The sequence below is a fragment of the Chionomys nivalis genome, chromosome 2, assembly GCF_950005125.1.
Source record: "Chionomys nivalis chromosome 2, mChiNiv1.1, whole genome shotgun sequence".
In the NCBI taxonomy this organism is placed as follows: domain Eukaryota; kingdom Metazoa; phylum Chordata; class Mammalia; order Rodentia; family Cricetidae; genus Chionomys; species Chionomys nivalis.
The window spans coordinates 57,844,039-57,862,213 of NC_080087.1; the positions used below are offsets into that span (position 1 = coordinate 57,844,039).

General features: G+C 48.2%; 1 protein-coding gene across 1 annotated transcript in view; it reads left to right on the plus strand.

Annotated features, from left to right (window-relative positions):
* Window positions 1–17,882, plus strand: part of Scml4 (Scm polycomb group protein like 4) — a 41,577-nt gene extending 23,695 nt beyond the window's left edge. Inside the window, exons 5-7 of the mRNA XM_057761504.1 lie at window positions 6,106–6,372; window positions 15,530–15,675; window positions 17,757–17,882. Of these exons, the coding sequence (XP_057617487.1) occupies window positions 6,106–6,372; window positions 15,530–15,675; window positions 17,757–17,882 (539 nt within the window). The remainder of the gene's footprint in view (window positions 1–6,105; window positions 6,373–15,529; window positions 15,676–17,756) is intronic.
* The last annotated feature ends 293 nt before the right edge of the window (window positions 17,883–18,175 follow it).

Genomic DNA, 18,175 nt, shown 5'->3' on the forward strand with positions numbered 1-18,175 from the left:
CCCATCGACCTGTCTGCTGACTGACCTCGTGGTTTTGAGTAGTACAAAGAGTATCCACCAGTCATCTTTTATATCAAAGCAAGAGCAGCTGGACTTAGGTGTAAGAGAAAAATTTTAAGCAATAGATTTGTAACACCGTGGCCTAGCCATGAGATTCTCTGGTGAAGTTTTTACTGTAATTCATTTTTATGTAAATATATGTAGCTGTGTGCATGTGCATGCAGTACCAACAGTGGCCAGAAGAGGGCATCAGCTTCCCTGGACCCAGAGTGGCAGACAGCTCTGTAAATCCTACGTTTCAAACCCATCCATTGTCGGTGCTGGAACTGAACTTAGGTCTTCTGCAAAGTAGTACGGGTTCTTCAACCACTGAGCCATCTCTCCAGACCCTGGGGAAGCTTCTCAAGAAGAGGTTCAGTTACTGGCCATAGCAGGCAAAGGTTGGATCTAGCTCAGCGTGGTCCCAATGCTCCTGTGCCATCTCCCCAGTTCTGAACTATCTGAGTAATACCTACAGAGCTGATCGCTCCAGATATCCCTTCCATTCAACTCCCTTCTAACAAGCCTCTCATCAGTGTTATAATTGTTTGGTTTGCTAACTGTATTTTATGGATATATATTAAAATACATGACCGTAAAAACTTAAGGACCATGTGTGGTCCCTTATACCTATCATCTTAGCCCTCAGCAGAATTGCCTTAAGTTCAGTACCAGCCTGGGTTACATTGTTGAGTTTCAGGCTAGTCTGGGCAACTGAGTGAGATGTTGTCTTAAGAATACCAACAAGGGCTGGAGAGATGGCACAGCAGTTAAGAGCACTGGCTTCTCTTCCAGAGGTCCTGAGTTCAATTCCCAGCAACCACACAGTGGCCACAACCATCTACGTGGGATCTGATGCCCTCTTCTGACATAAAGTCGTACATGCAGATAGAGCACACATATACATAAAATAAATAAATAAATAAATCTTAAAGTACTGCCAACAAAACTCATTTAGTCATCCTCAGTCAAACTCTGTCCTCCCAAATGATGTGTGTCCCCCTGGTACCTGTGAGTGAGTGGGTCCTTATCCAGAAATGGGGTCCATCAGTAGTTGGTGAGATTCTATTGCTTTATAGGAGACAGAGGTACACACATTGCCCATAGGGAGAACACAGAGAGCTTGAGATGGGAGGAATACTCTTGCAGTCAAGGAAAGCCCAGATCGTGAGTGACCAGAAAAACCCGTGAAGGTGGGAATGTTCTTTCTCTACACTCTAAACGGCAGCTCAGCCCTCTGTCAGCTCCACTCCCTACTTAGGCTTCCAGAGCCCTGGGACAATGGCAGCTCTTGTTGTCAGCTAGCTAGTTTGTGATGATCGCTTCATCCCCCGTTTTACCTAAATCAGTGACTTGTCCTGCCAGCGGGTACATTTGATACCAGGGAAATGCCAAGCCAGCTGCTCTGTCCCTTTCAGGCTTGTGGCATGGTAACCATCCATACGGTGTGCTGTGCAGCACTCCGCGGATACATGTGGGGAAAGCTGTTTTAATCGGGCTCCAGTGGGTTTGCTGTGTCAATTCCTTGCTTTTTTATTTCTTGGTGGTAGTGAAGGTTAAAACCAGAGCTTGCTGAGCTGGTGTGCTATGTCTTCAGCTCTCTTGTTTGTTTGTTTGTTTTGTTTTGTTCTTCTTTTTTTCTCTTGAGACAGGATTTCTCAGTTCCCTAGGCAGGCCTCGAACTTGCAATCATTTGCCTCATCATCCAAGTCCCTGGGATTACAGGCCTTGCCCTCACACCTGTACATTTAAAATGCTGCTCATTTGTGTCTCTCAGAAGCCAGGTGTGAGGTGTGGCTGCTTGTTCCCATAGTTACCCATCTAGGCAAACTTTGGAGTCACCAGAGAGGCCTTGGTAGGGGAAGGTGCCCTGGCTCAGGGCTCTCTGAGGTGGCTTTTGTCTTCTGACTGAGTCATCAGGACCTCAGCCTGGAAGCTGGCTTTTATTACTTTACTCTCACCCAGGGTCAGCAGCAGCTTTTAAACCAGCAGAGTCCTGTTCCCATGGTCCCCATTCCTATGTTTGCCATAGGATGGTTGTCCACCTGTTTCTGCATTTTCCAAATGTAGGTGGGTGAACTGTCTGTGTTCTCTCTATGACACGGTCAGGACAGTCCAGGCGTGTCCTCTTTAGATTTAAAATATTTAGCACAATGTTTTATTAAACCTTCTCCACTGTCACAAATCTACATGAAGTTCCATGTCACCACTTAGGGACATCTTTGGATGCTGATGCATCTTCTAGCTACTGACCGTGGTCTTGCTATCATGAGCTCAGTGTTTACCCAGTAAACTTTCTCAAGCTCACCTCTGTGCCAAGCTCCATGGAAGAAACTCTTGCCACTTCTTGGTGGACACTGAAGCACCTCCCACTCGGGACAAGGAGGGAAGGACCGGCTATGAGCCCTTCCCAATCAAGGAAGGTATGCTGCATTTCTGCTTGCTGGTATTGCAGCTGAGCTGGCCTACAGGATGTTCTCAGTGGGTGTGAATGTTCCTTCTTAGTCAGGGTGGAGAGGCAGAGCTCCAGCAGAGAACACCTTGCAGCGCGTGGTCAGGCACGGGTACATTTAGACTGCCCAGCCTTCTACGCCCTGGTGACTAGGACAGTGCGGTCAAAGTTGATTGCAAAGCTCTTAAGAGTTTGACCACAGCTTCTAGTCTGCGAGTCACTGTCCCCTCTTCAAACATAGCTATATTGGGATTTAATCCATGTGTCACCAAATCTACCCTCTTAAGGCATCTGTTACCCTGGCCAAGTGTGGGATATCGTCATCACCTCAAGAAGAGAGCACGTACGCTTTAGGGACCACCTTCTTCCCCAAACCACAAGCCCTAAACAGCCATGAGTCTCCTTTTCGTCTCTGTAGAGATGCTTGTCTCAAACGCTCCTGTTAGTGGGATCACTGACTGTGATGCTTTGTGGCAACCTTCTTACCCTGAGCACGAGGCTTGGGCGCGGGGAGTAGCCGTGCTGTAGCTGGCCTCGGCGCTTCACTCTTCCTGTGCGGAGACAGTCATGTTTATAGGTGTGATCCATCCATCCATCGGCTAGTAGACACTTCGGTTGCTTCTGTCTTTGAAGAGTACTCCTGTAAACCCTCGTGCACAAGTTTTCGTGTGGACAAATGTTTTTATTGTCTTTACGCACACGCCCAGTGCAGCTTCTGAGTCATGTGGTAATTTTGCCTTATGTGTTTGTTTTCCAAAGTGGCTGGGTCACTTTTTACTTATATATATATGAGAGTTCTAATGTCTTTGCAACATTTCTTATTGTCTGTTTGGGGGAGCTTTGTGATACTGAGGCCTTGAGTGTGTTAGGCTGGCGATGTTTCTCCTTGACCTTAAATGAAAATGAAGTTTATGCCCTGGCAATGCTGAAGCATGCATGGGCAGCCCGTAAATGGCGGTTCTGTTGAACTTGTCCATACTGGGTTTCATGGTCTAAGTTGATGAGGACAGCTGACCAGGTCTCTTCCTCAAGATGGAACCAGATCTCTTTACAGATGGTTGTGAGCACCATGTGGTTTCCAGGAATTGAACTCAGTACCTTTGAAAGAGCAGTAGTCTTAACTGCTGAGCCATCTCTCCATCCCATGACAATTATTCTAGGTGTGTTAATTACAACAAAGAAATTAGTGAGGATTCTCACAGAGACTGTGTTGATGTCGTTGAACATTTTTAATGTATCACCACCTTAATGATAACATAATTTACAAATATGATATTTTCACCATTCATTTGCATCTTCTTCAACAGTCTTGCGTATTTTTCCTAGAACAGGAATTGAAATTTCTTGTGTTCGATTTGTTTTTAAGTGTTTCACTGTTTTTAATCTTGTTGTATACAGGAGTTGCTTTCTTCATTTAATCTTAGGATTGTTCAGTGGAAATATATAGAAATACAAGTGATTTTGTGTATTGATTTTGCGTCCTCCATCTTTGCTGATAATTTATTAGTTCCAGTAATTTTAAAACTGGGTTCTTGTTGAGGCCTTTGTATGCACGGTGGCCATTTTTCTTCCTTTTCCAATCTGGAAGACTGTCCTTGCTTTTTCTTAGCAAAATTTCTGCCATGGCTAAAAGCTCCAGCACAAAGCTTATGGCTGAAGCAATGCTGGCGCCAAAGCCATGCTGGCCATGGGGCACAGTGTCCCACCTCTCCCTGTAAACTGTGATGTCCTCTGTGGACTTTCAAAAAGCCTTTGTTGAGGAAATCCCCTTCTGTCCTGGATTACTGCCTGAAACTTATCATGAGAAGGTACAAGGTTCTGTCCCGTGTTTTTCTGCATCTTTTGAGATGGTCATGTAGCCTTTCGACTTCTGTGTTCTCTCAATATGGTATATTGATTTCCTCTCAATTGCTCCTTGGTTGTTTTATCTTTCTGAAAGTCATCAAGTTCAGTTTTGTTAGTGCCGGGGAGGCTTCTGCGTCCTCGTGATCAGGAGTCAATTGCCTGCAGTTTTCTTCATTCTCTTTCCTACGCTGTCTGTCTGGATTTGGTCTTAAAGTGACATTAGCTTTAGAAAGTGAGTTGGAAAGTGTTCTCTCCTCTTTTACTTTTTGGGGAGAATTTGTGAAAATCCTTTTTTTTTATCTTGAAATGTTTGGTAGAGTTCGCGTATAAATCATTTGTGCTTCCTCTTTCTTTGTGGTTATTTTTTAAAATTGCTAATTCATTCTCTTGCTACAGGTCTATGCTATACGGATTATCATTTCTTGAGTCAGCTCCGGCAATTTGCCTTTTCATTCAAATTATCTAATTATTTATAGTCATTTATAACATGCTTTGACTTTTCTCACCCCTGTAAAGCTGAGGGAAATATCTCTGTTTATTTCCAAGTCTAGCGATCTGCCTTGCCTACATTTTTGCCAGGTCGTCTAAAGGTGTGTTAATGTTGTTACTGTTTCTAAAGAACTAGCTTTTGCTAACATTGTTCTTATTTCCTAGTGGTTTTCTAGTAGATTAGTTTCTGTTCAAATCTCTATCCACTTGCTTTAAATTTAATTTGCTGGGTTTTACTGTCTCAAGGTGAATAGTTATTTATAAGAAATTGTTTATCCTCTACAATGTAAGGTTTATTTTATTTTATTATGTGTACGGGTTATTTGCCTGCATGTATGTCTGTGCATTCCATGCGTGCCTGGTGCCTGCAGAGGCCAGAAGAGGGTGTTGGATCCCTTGGACCTAGAGCTACAGACAATTGTGTGCCAACATACAGGTACTAAGAATCGAGCCCTGGTCCTCTGGAAGAAAAACAAGTGCTCTTAACTGCTGGGCTATCATCTTTCCAGCCCTAAAACAGACATTTTTGCACCTACAATATTTACCTCTAAGTTACTGCTGTGGTCTTAAGTCATGAAGACTTTTCTTTTTGGGCAGTCTCCATGGAAGTCCCCAGTGGTAGGACCAGCTACTTGCCCTAATAATATCAAATTTTAGTTACCTTCTTGAAGGAGGAATGTGGACATGGTTAAGATGTCTGTGTCTTGTGTTCCTTCATTGCCAATCCTGGAGCACTTTTTGTGACTGGTTGTGTTTCTTTTGGAATATCAGGATCTGTTTTGGTGATGTTTAATCCACAATTATTGATGAAGCTAAAAAGATATGGTTTTGACTAGGTGGGGGTGGGGCTAGAATGGTTTCCTTTTTTATTTTTATCTCCGTGATATATCTGTACCTTTATACACACACACACACACACCCTACACATCCTGACACACACAACGTACCTCTACACATACACACACCTACACCCCCACACATGCACACATTCACAAGCAGAACTATTGATTCTTTTCTTGTTGTTTATTTTCAAGTGATTAAGGGCCAAGATGGCCACTGTTCCTTCTAAACATGGGATACCCGGTCTTTGGTCCCTCTCTGATGGAGCAAGACCTCAATCTGCTCCCAGTGCTCTCTGGACTATTCTGTGTTCATTTCTCCTCTTTGCACAAGCTCGCTGGGAACAGTGACTGTGTTGGAGCAGGGTTTGTCACCACTGTGGCTTGGGGGGCTCCCCCGACGGCCCTCTCATCTCTCTTCCCTGTATCCTTCCTTTGCAGCCCAAGCGGCCACTGCTGAAGAGTGTCTGGCCAACCCTGTGGGCATGGACCGCTACAGCATGGACACCTCGTCCGCAGCCTTTAGCCACCGGGGGTCCTTGGCCCACTCCTCCTCCCAGTACTACAAGAGACTGAACTCTGGAGACGGCCACCTTGGAGGAGGCCCTGCCACTACCACCAGCACTTCCCGTACCAACCCTGTGCCCTCAGGAGGGGCGTCGACACCTGGACTGAGGTTCCCGGCCTCCAGCCCCAAGAGGAATGAAGGTGAAGGAAACGTAACGCATGGCCTGGCTTCCTGGGGGCGGAATGGCTTCCACCCTTGCCCTGGAGACACAGCACGGGGTGGGAGGTGGGCAGGGGGGTGAGAGGTGGGGAGGGGATTATAGTACAGTGATATGAACATGACTCTTCTGGAAACCAGAACTTCCCATAAGCTCCTTGGATTTCTGTCATTCCTGTAGGCAGTCAGTCTCAACTTTTTGATCATAAATGATAAAAATGGCACTTTAGGTAGGAATGATTAATAGATTACAGCTTAGTTCAAGACACCAAGAGGTGGTTCTCCCTCTCAACGCAGGGCCTCTGCTCTGTTCATCTTGTGTCCCCACCATGCCCTGCATCTAGTGGACGGCTGTGGGGAGGACACATGTGATGCCCTGGACAGGATGGGCATGGGTCCCACTCAAGATCCATTGGCAAGATTAGGTCATTACATCCCACTTAGCCGAGGGAGCCCAGCTCTGTGCCCAGAAGAAAACAGCAGCAGACTTGGGGGAAAGTTGTCTTTTGCATAGTGGGAGATTGATTAAATCATCCATGACAGAAGTTCACTGGAGAAAGCAGAAAAGACAAAGTATCTCAGTGCTGGCCATTTGACCCTTCTGTTCCTCACAGAGAATAGTAATACATGAAAGTGCTCAAAGGGACGTGGGACTCTAGAAACTTCGTGGAGGCCTGTAACAGGAGGGCCGGCTTGTTGGGGTTTATGTCCCGCCCAGTTCCCCACAGCCAGCAAGCCCCAAAGAAAATCACACAGAGATCTTCATAAGTTATAAAACTGATTGGCCCATTAGCTCAGGCTACTCATTAGCTCTTATAGCTTATATCAACCCATTACTCTGATCTATGTTAGCCACATGGCTCAATACCTTTTTCAGCTGGGTAGATTATATCTTGCTTCTTCCGTGGTCTGGGCAGGACTGCAGAGGGAGCTTCCTGCTTCCCAGAATACTCCTGCTCTCATCGCCCCACTTCTACTTCTTGTCTGGTTGACCTACCCATACTTCCTGCCTGGCCAATGAGCATTATTTAAAACATGATTGACAGAATACAGACAATTCTCCTGCACCAGAAGCCATTCCAGTAGATGCCTTACAACAGGTGGGCCCAGCCTGCAGCCTGTGGGCCTCCTGTAACCAGGGTAGCAATGAGGTTAGTGTGGCATGTGTCACACCACATCATATTGCAATGTCACAGGACTGGACACCCCTGCTTCACAAAGTCATTCTCAAGCTTTGGAATTTCATTAATGGATTAGAAGTGATGGAGCAGGATGGATATTTTGTGGATGAAGCAGCCTGGAATTGTGGGTTTGCTGTCCTCTAATTGGATGGCCCTTTTCAGCCCTGGTTTCTCTGTGTTTCTGTTTCCTTCCCTGAGAAATTAAAAGTGTTAGTATCAGCCACCCCTCCCTCATAGAACCACGGGGAAGGTTAAACACGTTTGCATGTAGCTTTAGTAGAAGACCTATGGCCAGAGTAAGTGGTTAATAAATACTAATACCACAGATTCGTGACATCCTTCTACCGACCACAGCTTGCTGAAGGGGACAAAGGCCAGAGTCAGGGGATCTTCAGCTTACTCCTCTGTCACCACCCCCTGGGCTGGCTGTCTCTTCTCTAGGTCCGGATCCCCCTTCCAGTGGCTGCCAGGAGTCATGCACGTGAGCTGTTTTTTATGGTTCACGATCCCCTGCTTCACCCATCCCAGACAAATAAGCCCCAAATGGGCCTCTGCTGGCCACGGATGGAAGGATCAGCAGGGACCCTTTGAGGAAGAGGTGGCTCTAAAAGGCAGAACAATGAATTGATTCACTCTATAACTGCAGAACTTTTCAGTGTAAGGACTCCATTTATGGTGCCCCTGCAGGGCACTAAAGGGACAGTGGAAATACGGGAGCGAGCTGCTCAGCCACCACTCAGCCATGCGGTCTCGGTAGAGAAAGGGGGACGTAGGTGGGAGAAAGGGGGGCAGAGGGTTGTGCCTTGTGTCTCTGAAAGAACTTTCCCTTTTTGCTATATCTCATTTTCTAGAACTGAGCCACATGGCCAATAGCTGCAAAGGAAGCTGGGAAATGTAGTTTGAATTCCAGGTGGACATCAGGGACGTGTTATAAAGAAGTAGCAGGGGTGGGAGAGGGGTTGTGCAGGCAGCTAGCAGTCTGAGCAACACGTCCTTATGAAGAATGCTTGCATTCTCTGTTTTTATTTCCCTGGTACTTTATTCTCTTAAGTATTACCCTGTCATACTAGAGGAACCATGACCTCAGTTTTGTGGGGGTGTCACTTGTATTTGAATCCCTGACAGTCCAAACAAAAGGAGGCTTGTGTTAGACTTTCACTTAGTGAGCATCAACCGTGGACTGATTTCTACTGGACTTAGGACTTATCATGTTAGAATATGTTGCTCCTAGGCTGTGTTACCAGGTTCAGTTCCAGGTAATGTGGACCAAGAGGTCTGTCAGTTGTGAACCAATCTGATGTGGCTAGCTCCAAAGTTTTGGGTATATCCAAACACTCCAGGATCTCTGCTTGCACGGTTTATTGTGGCCCCTTCTGATGTGGAAGGGGATGGAGAAGAGGGTGAAAGTGGGCAGGAATCCAGCTCCACTGCAACTCTTTATCAAGGGCCTCCCCACAGTTGCTTTGTTTGAAGCAAACTTGCCTAACGACCATGGTGGTTCAGGATGCTGAGCTGAGCGGCAGAACCCAAGGCAGAGGGAAAGCCTCAGCCTCCCTACCCATCCTCACTCACCCGCCAGCCTGCACCCTGCTGCGGCTCTGACTCTCTCCTCTTCTCTCTGCTAAAGCCTTTCTTCTCCGGAGGACTGTCTGATGTTCCTCTGAAATTACATCCCAGATGAAATCCGTTGGCATGAAGGAACTGTTTCTCTTCAATAGGTTTGACCCAGCTCATAAACCCTGGAAGAAACCTAGAAATGGATTTTCTCCCTAGCTACTAATCACATGGTTTGAAACCACAGAGTCTGGAGAGCTGCACCAGGCTGCAGGCAGGAGGGGAGGGAGGGATGAAGTGACTGGTTTTCAGCTGCTTTTCTCTCCTGAGTGAAGCCTTATCCCAGCCTCCTGATGTCCCTGGAGCTGGACCCAGTGCCAGCCGCTGCCAGTGCCTGACAATACCACCGAGGTGCAGCACGGGCTGTGGTTTCCCTGGGGTTTGAACTGAATCTCAGGTGAATATTTGGGAGCTTCGATCTCTCATCCCAGATACAATCAGTCAGCGATATCAAGGGCTGTAAAGAGGTTTCAGATAACAAAATCTTCCTGAATGGGCTATGGAATTCCCAGGCAGCGCCAAGATGTAGGGTCAGAAACAAAATAAATCTGACATTGTTGTTGGAGCGCAAACTTTTCCTGTGCGCTGGAGTTGGCTTCCAAGGGATGCTCTGTCAGTGAGGAGCAGAGATGGTTTTGCTAGAGAAATGATGAGGATGAGGGCCTCATGTGAGGGCTGGTACCTGCAGAGGCAAGAAAGGGCTTCCTCATTGTGGAGAGAAAGGAGTTGGGGCTGGGATGATGCGGGAAATCCCACTGGATGGTTTGGGGTCTGTGTCAGGCAGATGGGGCTTCACTTATAGCGATTGTAAACCACGCATTCTTCAGCAGGGGAATGTGCTGGTTGGTGGTGGTGGGGTTTAGGGGCGTGGTCTACTGGACGTTTATGAGATGACTGAGAAGAAGAATGCCAACCAGCTTTGGGGCTAATGCTGACGTTTATAACTTTATCCTATTGGATGCTTGCTACCCAAGATGACTGGTAAACAGCCAAGGGACCGAGGTGTTCTGGTCAGCAGATGTCCACTGGGCACTGGGGCAGGGGTTCTTCTCAGGTCTGAGGATGGTGCCGTGAACTGGGCAGAAGGATCCCATTGCAGAGAGATGGACCTTAGCACGCTATTGTGATTGTTGGAGGTGGAAAGTGTGACCTATGTGACAATATTGAGAGGGGGGTTGCTGAGACAGTATTGGTTAGAGGGGTTGCTGAGACAGTATTGAATGGGGGGTTGCTGTGAGAGTATTGGGGGGTTGCTGAGACAGCACTGGATGGGGGTTGCTGTGACAGTATTGGGGGGTTGCTGAGACAGCACTGGATGGGGGGTTGCTGAGACAGCACTGGATGGGGGTTGCTGAGACAGTACTGGTTGGGGAGGGGTTGCTGAGACAGTACTGGGTGGGGGTTGCTGAGACAGTATTGGATGGGGGGTTGTTGAGACAGTATTGGGGGGTTGTTGAGACAGTACTGGATGGGGGTTGCTGAGACAGTATTGGGGGGTTGTTGAGACAGTACTGGATGGGGGTTGCTGAGACAGTATTGGGGGGAGTTGTTGAGACAGTACTGAATGGAGAGAGGCTGCTGTCACAGTGTTGGAAGGGGGGTACTGGACCCTCTCACCTTGGGAGTCAGCAAAGACTCCAGGGAGGTGTGATGGAACCCACTGACATGAGAAGTGAGATTGAGCCCCAGGAAGGAGAGGTGTCCTGAGGCTCCTGGTAGAGATCGCATTGCTTGTCAAGGCCAGAGGGTGGAGGCTACAGCGTCAGCTGCCGGTTGAGAAGGAATGCTGCCCAGCCTGGCCTGCTGGTCTCCAGGGGCATCTTCTGTCATGTTGGCAGGGCAGCTGGTCTTCAAGGATTAATAGAAAAACCCGATTAAAAGCTAAGGAGGCACTGGGGCTCCTTCTCTCGTGTCATTGAAAGAGAATGAGACAACATTGTTCCAGCGTACTGATTCTGCATAGATTGTGGGCTAGCCTGGGCACCTCACACTCTGCATAGCCTTAGACACACACCTGAGGCCTGCAGAGGTGTCAGTGTCAGCAACCTGTGGTACACTGGGTCAGGCGCTGCCTGACTTTGGACAGAGCGTGCGCATCCTGCCACACACCTCTCCTGCACTCCAGCGAAGTGCGCAGCTGGGCACAGCTGTGGAAGGTAGGGAGCTCTGGCTCCTGGCTCATCCTGGCTCATCACTCGCTTGTTCCACGCCCCCACACTGTTAGCTAAAGTTTCCCCTGAATTATAAATGAGCAAAGACCAATTATCTGTGTGCTCGTGGGAATGCACAAGACAGAAAGAGATCCGCAGATGTGGTACCTGCACTTCGGAAGGGGCCAGGGGATTGCTTTTCAACACTGAGTCTGCCGGTGGTCTATTTTTCTGTTAACCATGAATTTGGCTTCAGGAGCAACAAGATTTAATTATGTACCCATTCACCAGTGGGTCTCACTTTTCACATCTCCACAGCCCACCGAAAGCAGCCTGACCAAGCACTGCTAGAGAACGCGGCGGGTAGCGAGTGTTGCGCATGCTCCGTTCACACAGAAGTATGATTCATTTAATCCATCATGGCTGACACATCTTCCTACTGATCGGTTGATCTGTCACATCTTCCTACTCTGACTGAGTCGGACTGGACACATAAGTCTTTCTGACACTTTCCCAGTAGCTGGAGCAGGATGTGGTGGTGTGTTGATTTTTCTCTGTGAGTACAGACCTGCCCAGACTTTGCAAACCCATTGCTGGAAAGTTCCGTTTTCCTCCTCCAGCGAGACTTTATGTGCTTTGATGAGGAGCAACTCTTGAGCAGTGATCTGATGTTCTGTCTTGTATTACTAAAAGGGCCCTCAGAAAGACTCCTGAGCTAGCCTGGCTGCTCTTCCACCATCCTGAAATGCGGGGAAATGCTCACAGTTGGCACCAAGTCCTGAGCATGAAGAACATGTCTGCTCTCTACAGCACCCTCCTCAAAGACAGGAGCCCCTCTCCTCAGCTGCAGACAGCGGCTGCTGTTCCTGACCTCGCTAGTAGGACCTCAGGACCAAGCGCAGGATCTTATCAGTGGGCCGTACTTCCCCTCCTTCCTGCCAAGTCTAGGAAATTAGATTTGACCTCTGCTCTCATCACTTCAGAATCATTCTCGGACTAAAGACTTGCCGCCTTTGTAGTCAGGACATCCATTACCACCCTGATTAACAGCCATGCTCCCGTGGGCGGGTCCTGAAGACAGATGTGATTCCTGTGATTCTTCAGCCCCATGTTGAGTGCAGATGTCTTTAAATGGAGAGAAAAAAGTTATCTTTCACTGGTGTGTATCAGTGGTGGAAGGCTCTGGAGAGCGTTGACAGTTTCTTAGATGCCTGGTATCAAACCTCCTTATGGGACCCTTCCAGGTCCAACAGGGAAAGGTCAGAGGGGAAAAAAACACGTCAAAGTAAATCCGGTTTTCAGCTAGTACAGATTCAGAAATGTGATGGTTTGCTTGTCTCAGTATGTGAACACTAGGTGCTTCTCAGGCTCGGCAAAAGAGGGAGGGGAAGCATGGAAGAAAACCCCTTCCTCTTAAGACTTAGAGAAGGACTGGCTTCTCCGCTTCTGGAGTTACCCTGTAGGGATACTGCTGTTTGTTCAGAATCCTGGCCTTTTTTATAGCCCTGAAGTAGTGTCACGGATCACTTACACAATGCTAGCGTATTTCTGCAAAACATATCGATCCAGGTCACAGTCATCAAATCCACGCTCCGAGTCTATTTATTGTCTGCACAGCTGTGGAGGGGTCTATGTAATATATGACCCTGTAATGAGAGGATTTGGGTTGTATCGTTCACCAAAACCTCTCCCAAGACCAAGTCAGGGGAGCAAGTGCTTGGTACATGATTGTGAAATGAACATGGAGGATTCTCAGGGAATTAAAATCTAAAGGTTACAGAAAAGTACATGAGTGATGGTTCTGAAAGGATGTGGGAAGCATCCTAGGAAAAGGAGAAATAAGAGCCCAAGGGCAGATGGGGAGGCAGGTGATAGTAAGAAAGATGGCCATAGTGTCCACAAGGGGCCTGATAACGATCTCTGAGCTGCATCTGAGCTGCAGGCTCTTGTGTTCTCTCTCTCTCTCTCTCTCTCTCTCTCTCTCTCTCTCTCTCTCTCTCTCTGTGCATGCACGTGCGCATGTGTCTGTCTGTCTCTCTTTCTCTCTCTGTGTGTGTCTATCTGTCTCTCTTTTCTCTCTCTCTCTCTGTGTCTGTCTGTCTGTCTCTCTGTGTGTGTGTGTCTGTCTGTCTGTCTGTCTCTGTGTGTATGTGTCTGTCTGTCTGTCTCTCTCACAGTCTCTATCACTGTATTTGTGTGTATGTGTATGCATGTGGCTATTTCATGTACTCGTACATTTGTGTGTGCCATTGTACGCATGCGGAGGTTCAAAGACAACCTTGGGTGTTGGGTCCTTGCCTTCCCACCTTGTCTAAGCCAGGGTCTCCTTGCTGCTTTTCTGCCATGTACACTAGGCCAGCTGCTTCACAGGCTTCCAGGGAGTCTTCTGGCCCCCACCTCTTCCTTTCTTTTAGGAGTCCTGGGACTACAGACACTTTTGCTATGCATCTTACTTTTACGTCAGTTTTGGGGATTCAAACTCAGGTTCTCATGCTTGTATGGCAAGTGTTTTAGGTCCCCCAGCCCAAAGTCCTTCCTCTGCATCTAGGAAGGAAAGGTACTACAGAATCACAATACAGTCCTTGGCTTGGCAATACAGTGCATAGGCAATGGGGACTCAGAGGGACTTGAGTGGCAGCTGTCGACAGACACATCTTGATCTCAGCGACAGCCTGAGGCAGTGCCAGTCATGCTAGATAGAAAAGAGCAGAAGCGAGGAGACCCATGGGAAAATTGTTTCAGGGGATAGGTGTGTGGGTGTATTTCTTACTTTTCTCATTCCTGTGAACGAATATTTGACAAGAAACAGCTAAAGAGAGACAGGACCAATGTCAGCTCACAGTTTGGGGGGTATAGCTCCATATGTCACATTGGGCCTGGAAGCAGAAGTTGTGTGAGGTGGGGCGGTGGAGTGTGCTCTGTTCTGGGTGGACCAGAAAGCAGAGCAGAGGGAATGCTGGCACTGACCTGGCTCATAGCTAGGGATTCCATTGCTGTGATAAAACACCATGGCCTAAAGCAGCTTAGGGGAAGGGTTTAATTCATCTCACAGCCCGTAGTCCATCATCCAGGATAATATTGGCAGGCACTCAAGGCAGGAACCTGAGAAAAAAACTGATACCGCAACCATGGAAGAGCGCTGCCCACTGGCTTACTCGGTCTGCTTTCTTATAGCACCAAGGACCACCAACCCAGGGGTGGCATTGCCCACAATGAGCCGGCTGGGCCCTCCCGCATCAACATCAATCAAGGCAATGCACCACCGGCTTGTCTATATCCGGTGGAAGCATGTTCTCAGTTGAGCTTCCTTCTTCCAAAATGACTCTAGCAATCAAATTCACATAAAACTAGCCAGCACACTGGCTTTCTCCACCACTCCCCAGTCAGTTTGAGACCCCAGCCTCTGGGTGGAGCCACCCACATTCAGGGTGTGTCTTCCTCCCCTTCTCTCTGGAAATGCTTCCCAGAGGTGTGTCTCCTGGCTGATTTTAAATTCAGTCATGCAGACAATACAGATCAGCCGCACCGTTAGCAGTGTGAGTTAAGCAAAGATTCAGCAGGGATGGTGGGGAGAAGGGCCAGCAGGAGAGGCATCCTCCTAAGGACTCAGAAGAACCCAGCACTGGGGACAAAGGAAGCAGTGAGGTAACATTGTCTTCCTCTGAGAGCAGATATAGATGAACCCTCCAGGATTGCTGGAGGTAAAGTGACAGATTAGCCATTCTGCAAAGTCCAAAACTGAAGGCCCTAATACATGGTCCCCTGCCATCTCCAGAGGACCCAGAGAGGGCCCACTATCGCTTGGTCCCCTAGCGGGCAGAGGCCCATTTTACTAACACTTAACCCTCAGCTCACCACCCCAGTCACCAATACCCAGCTATTGCAGACTCGAGGACAGACCCCAGCAGACAGAGCCCTGGACAGAGGGTCTGGAAAATTTTATCTGAATCTGTTTGTGAAGGACAAAAGCTTTTCCAAAACTTCCCTCCCTGCACAGCACGGCACAGAGCATCTGCTTTCCTATGCCCCTTGCTCCTTGCTGAGCAGCCTCTGGTAGAATTCACCATTACAGGGTCACTCGGCCATGCTGTGGACTTCCGAGCACTAAAGACTCCTCCCAGGCCAGCTAGGCAGCACCAAGTGAGCACTGAGTTTCACTGGCTCATGGTTCCCCCTTCTCTGCTCACTCCTTACAGCCTCGAGCCCCTCTCCAGAGGTGCAGGACACCAGGCGACCAAGCAGCAGAAACCCTTCTACCTGGACTGTGGAGGACGTGGTTCGGTTTGTGAAAGACGCTGACCCTCAGGCTCTGGGGCCTCACGTGGACCTCTTCAGAAAGCATGTATGGAAGTAGTAGGTCTGGAGGGAGGGCCAGGGAATGGGGTGCATGGAAGGAGAGAGGAGTTCAGGATCCCCCAATTGCTGGCAATCATTCTTGAGGGAGCCAGAGATAAGAGACAGAGGCAGCCATGGGCTTATCAGAGCAGAGCGACCATCACTTTTGTGTTTTTAAGGGATATTTTTCTCTTCTGTTCTCTCTCTTGGGCCTTGACTGCTTTTCTGCCCATCCATCTATCCACCCATCCATCTACCCACCCACCCTCCATCTACCCATCCATCCCTCTACTTATCCATCGATCGGTCCATTCATCCACCCACGTACCTACTCACCCCCACCCATCCATCCATCTACCCATCCATCTATCTACCCATCTATCCATCTACCCACCCATCCACCCACCTATATCCATCCATCTACTCACCCATCCACCCACCTACCTACTCACCCCCACCCATCCATCCATCTACCCATCCATCTATCTACCCATCTATCCATCCACCCACCCATCCACCAATCCATCCATCCATCCTCCCACCCATCCATCCATCTACCCACCCATCCACCCACCCTCTCACCTACCCATCTATCTATCCATCCATCCATCCATCCACCTACTCACCTGCCCACTCACCCCCACCCATCCATCCATCCATCTATCTACCTATCAATGTATCTACCCGTCCATCTACCCACCCATCCACCCACCCACCCACCTACCCGCACACCCCTTATCCACCCAACTTTCATTTACCCATCCATCTATCCAATCAATCCACCCACCTACCTACCCATTCACCCATGACCCATCCATCCATCCATCCGTCCGTCCGTCCGTCCGTCCGTCCGTCTGTCCGTCCGTCCGTCCGTCCATCCATCCATCTATCCATCCACCTGTCCATCTACCCACCCATCCACCCACCCACCCACCTACCCGCACACCCCTTATCCACCCAACTTTCATCTACCCATCCATCTATCCAATCAATCCACCCACCTACCTACCCATTCACCCCTGACCCATCCATCCGTCCGTCCGTCCGTCCATCCGTCCATCCATCCATCTACCCACCCATCCACCCACCCAACCTGCATGCATCCGACAGTCATTTGTAGCATACCTGCAATACTCCAGGCAAACTGTGATCCAGTCTGTTCTTTCTGCTTAGAACAGTGGTTCTCAACCTTCCTACCGCTGTGACCCTTTAATACGGTTGTCACCCCAACCATAATATTATTTATTATGGTTCATAATATTTTTCATTCATAACTGTAATTTTGCTACTATTATGAATCATAATGTAAATATCTGTGTTTTCCAGTCATGTTAAGCAACCCCTGTGAAAGGGTCATTTGACCCCACAAGTTGAGAACAACTGCTTAGAGGGTTAAATGAGAAAATACCCATAAATATGCTACATGAGGCCTCACTCATATAGATAACCTTCATATAAATGTTGAAATCATTTAGCTACTTCTGAAATAAAGATGATAAGTGGGGAGAAAGGTAGGAATTAATGTTACTTGCTCAGCTTACTGTATTAATTTTGGATTGATGGTATAACAAATTGTACAAAATCAGGGCCTTAAGACAATGGGCTTTGCCTGTCTTCATTTCTGCGGGTCAGGTAGGGCCTCACCAGGGTTTCTACGGGCTGAGATCCAGGTGTTTGCAGGGATACAGTTTTGGATTTTAAGGGCAATCTGCTTGCCCTTCCCAGCTTCGTGATCCTTTTTAAAGCCAGGAGATCAATCAGGGTCCCCTCGGGCTGACCTGCCTGTGGATGGATTTATTTGGATGACAAAAAATATCATCCATGGGATAGCAGGAATGTAGGAGGGGTTATTTCAGATTCCTTCAGTCGGGAGCAGTCGGGAATCTGAAAGGTACAAGGGAGGGACAGGAAGAGGAGGGCATCACAGTCTGCTTTAGTTGTTCCCAGCGGCTCTCCCAGAACCAAAAGCACGCGCTCTCTCACCGACTCACCTGCCCTTAAGCTGCCCGCTTAGCACAACTTGACCGTAGCTGCCAGTTGGCTGCTCTAACTGCCTCTGGGTTTTCATTCCCCCACCCCGTCCCCCAGGAGATTGACGGCCATGCCTTGCTGTTGCTGAGGAGTGACATGGTCATGAAATACCTGGGACTGAAGCTGGGACCCGCACTCAAACTCTGCTATCACATCGAGAAGCTGAAACAAGCTAAGTTCTGAAGTTCGCGGAGTCGGAAGCAGAGCCCCAGACCTCAGCATTATCTTCTGCCTGACCAGCACCCAGCCAACGTCACAATGTCTTCTCAAAAGCAACATCCACAGAGATTTCGTCTTTTTTATGAAATGTGTGCATCTTCGCCTTTTCTAATATCCCAGATGGCCCCTTTCAAAGACTCAACTGTATTATTGATTTGCCAGAAAAAAAAAAATCACAAAAAGCCTATTACATTTAGTGTCCCTGACGTGCTGGTCACTCTTTATAGGTGCTATTTGTGTCCTGACAGAGTGGATAA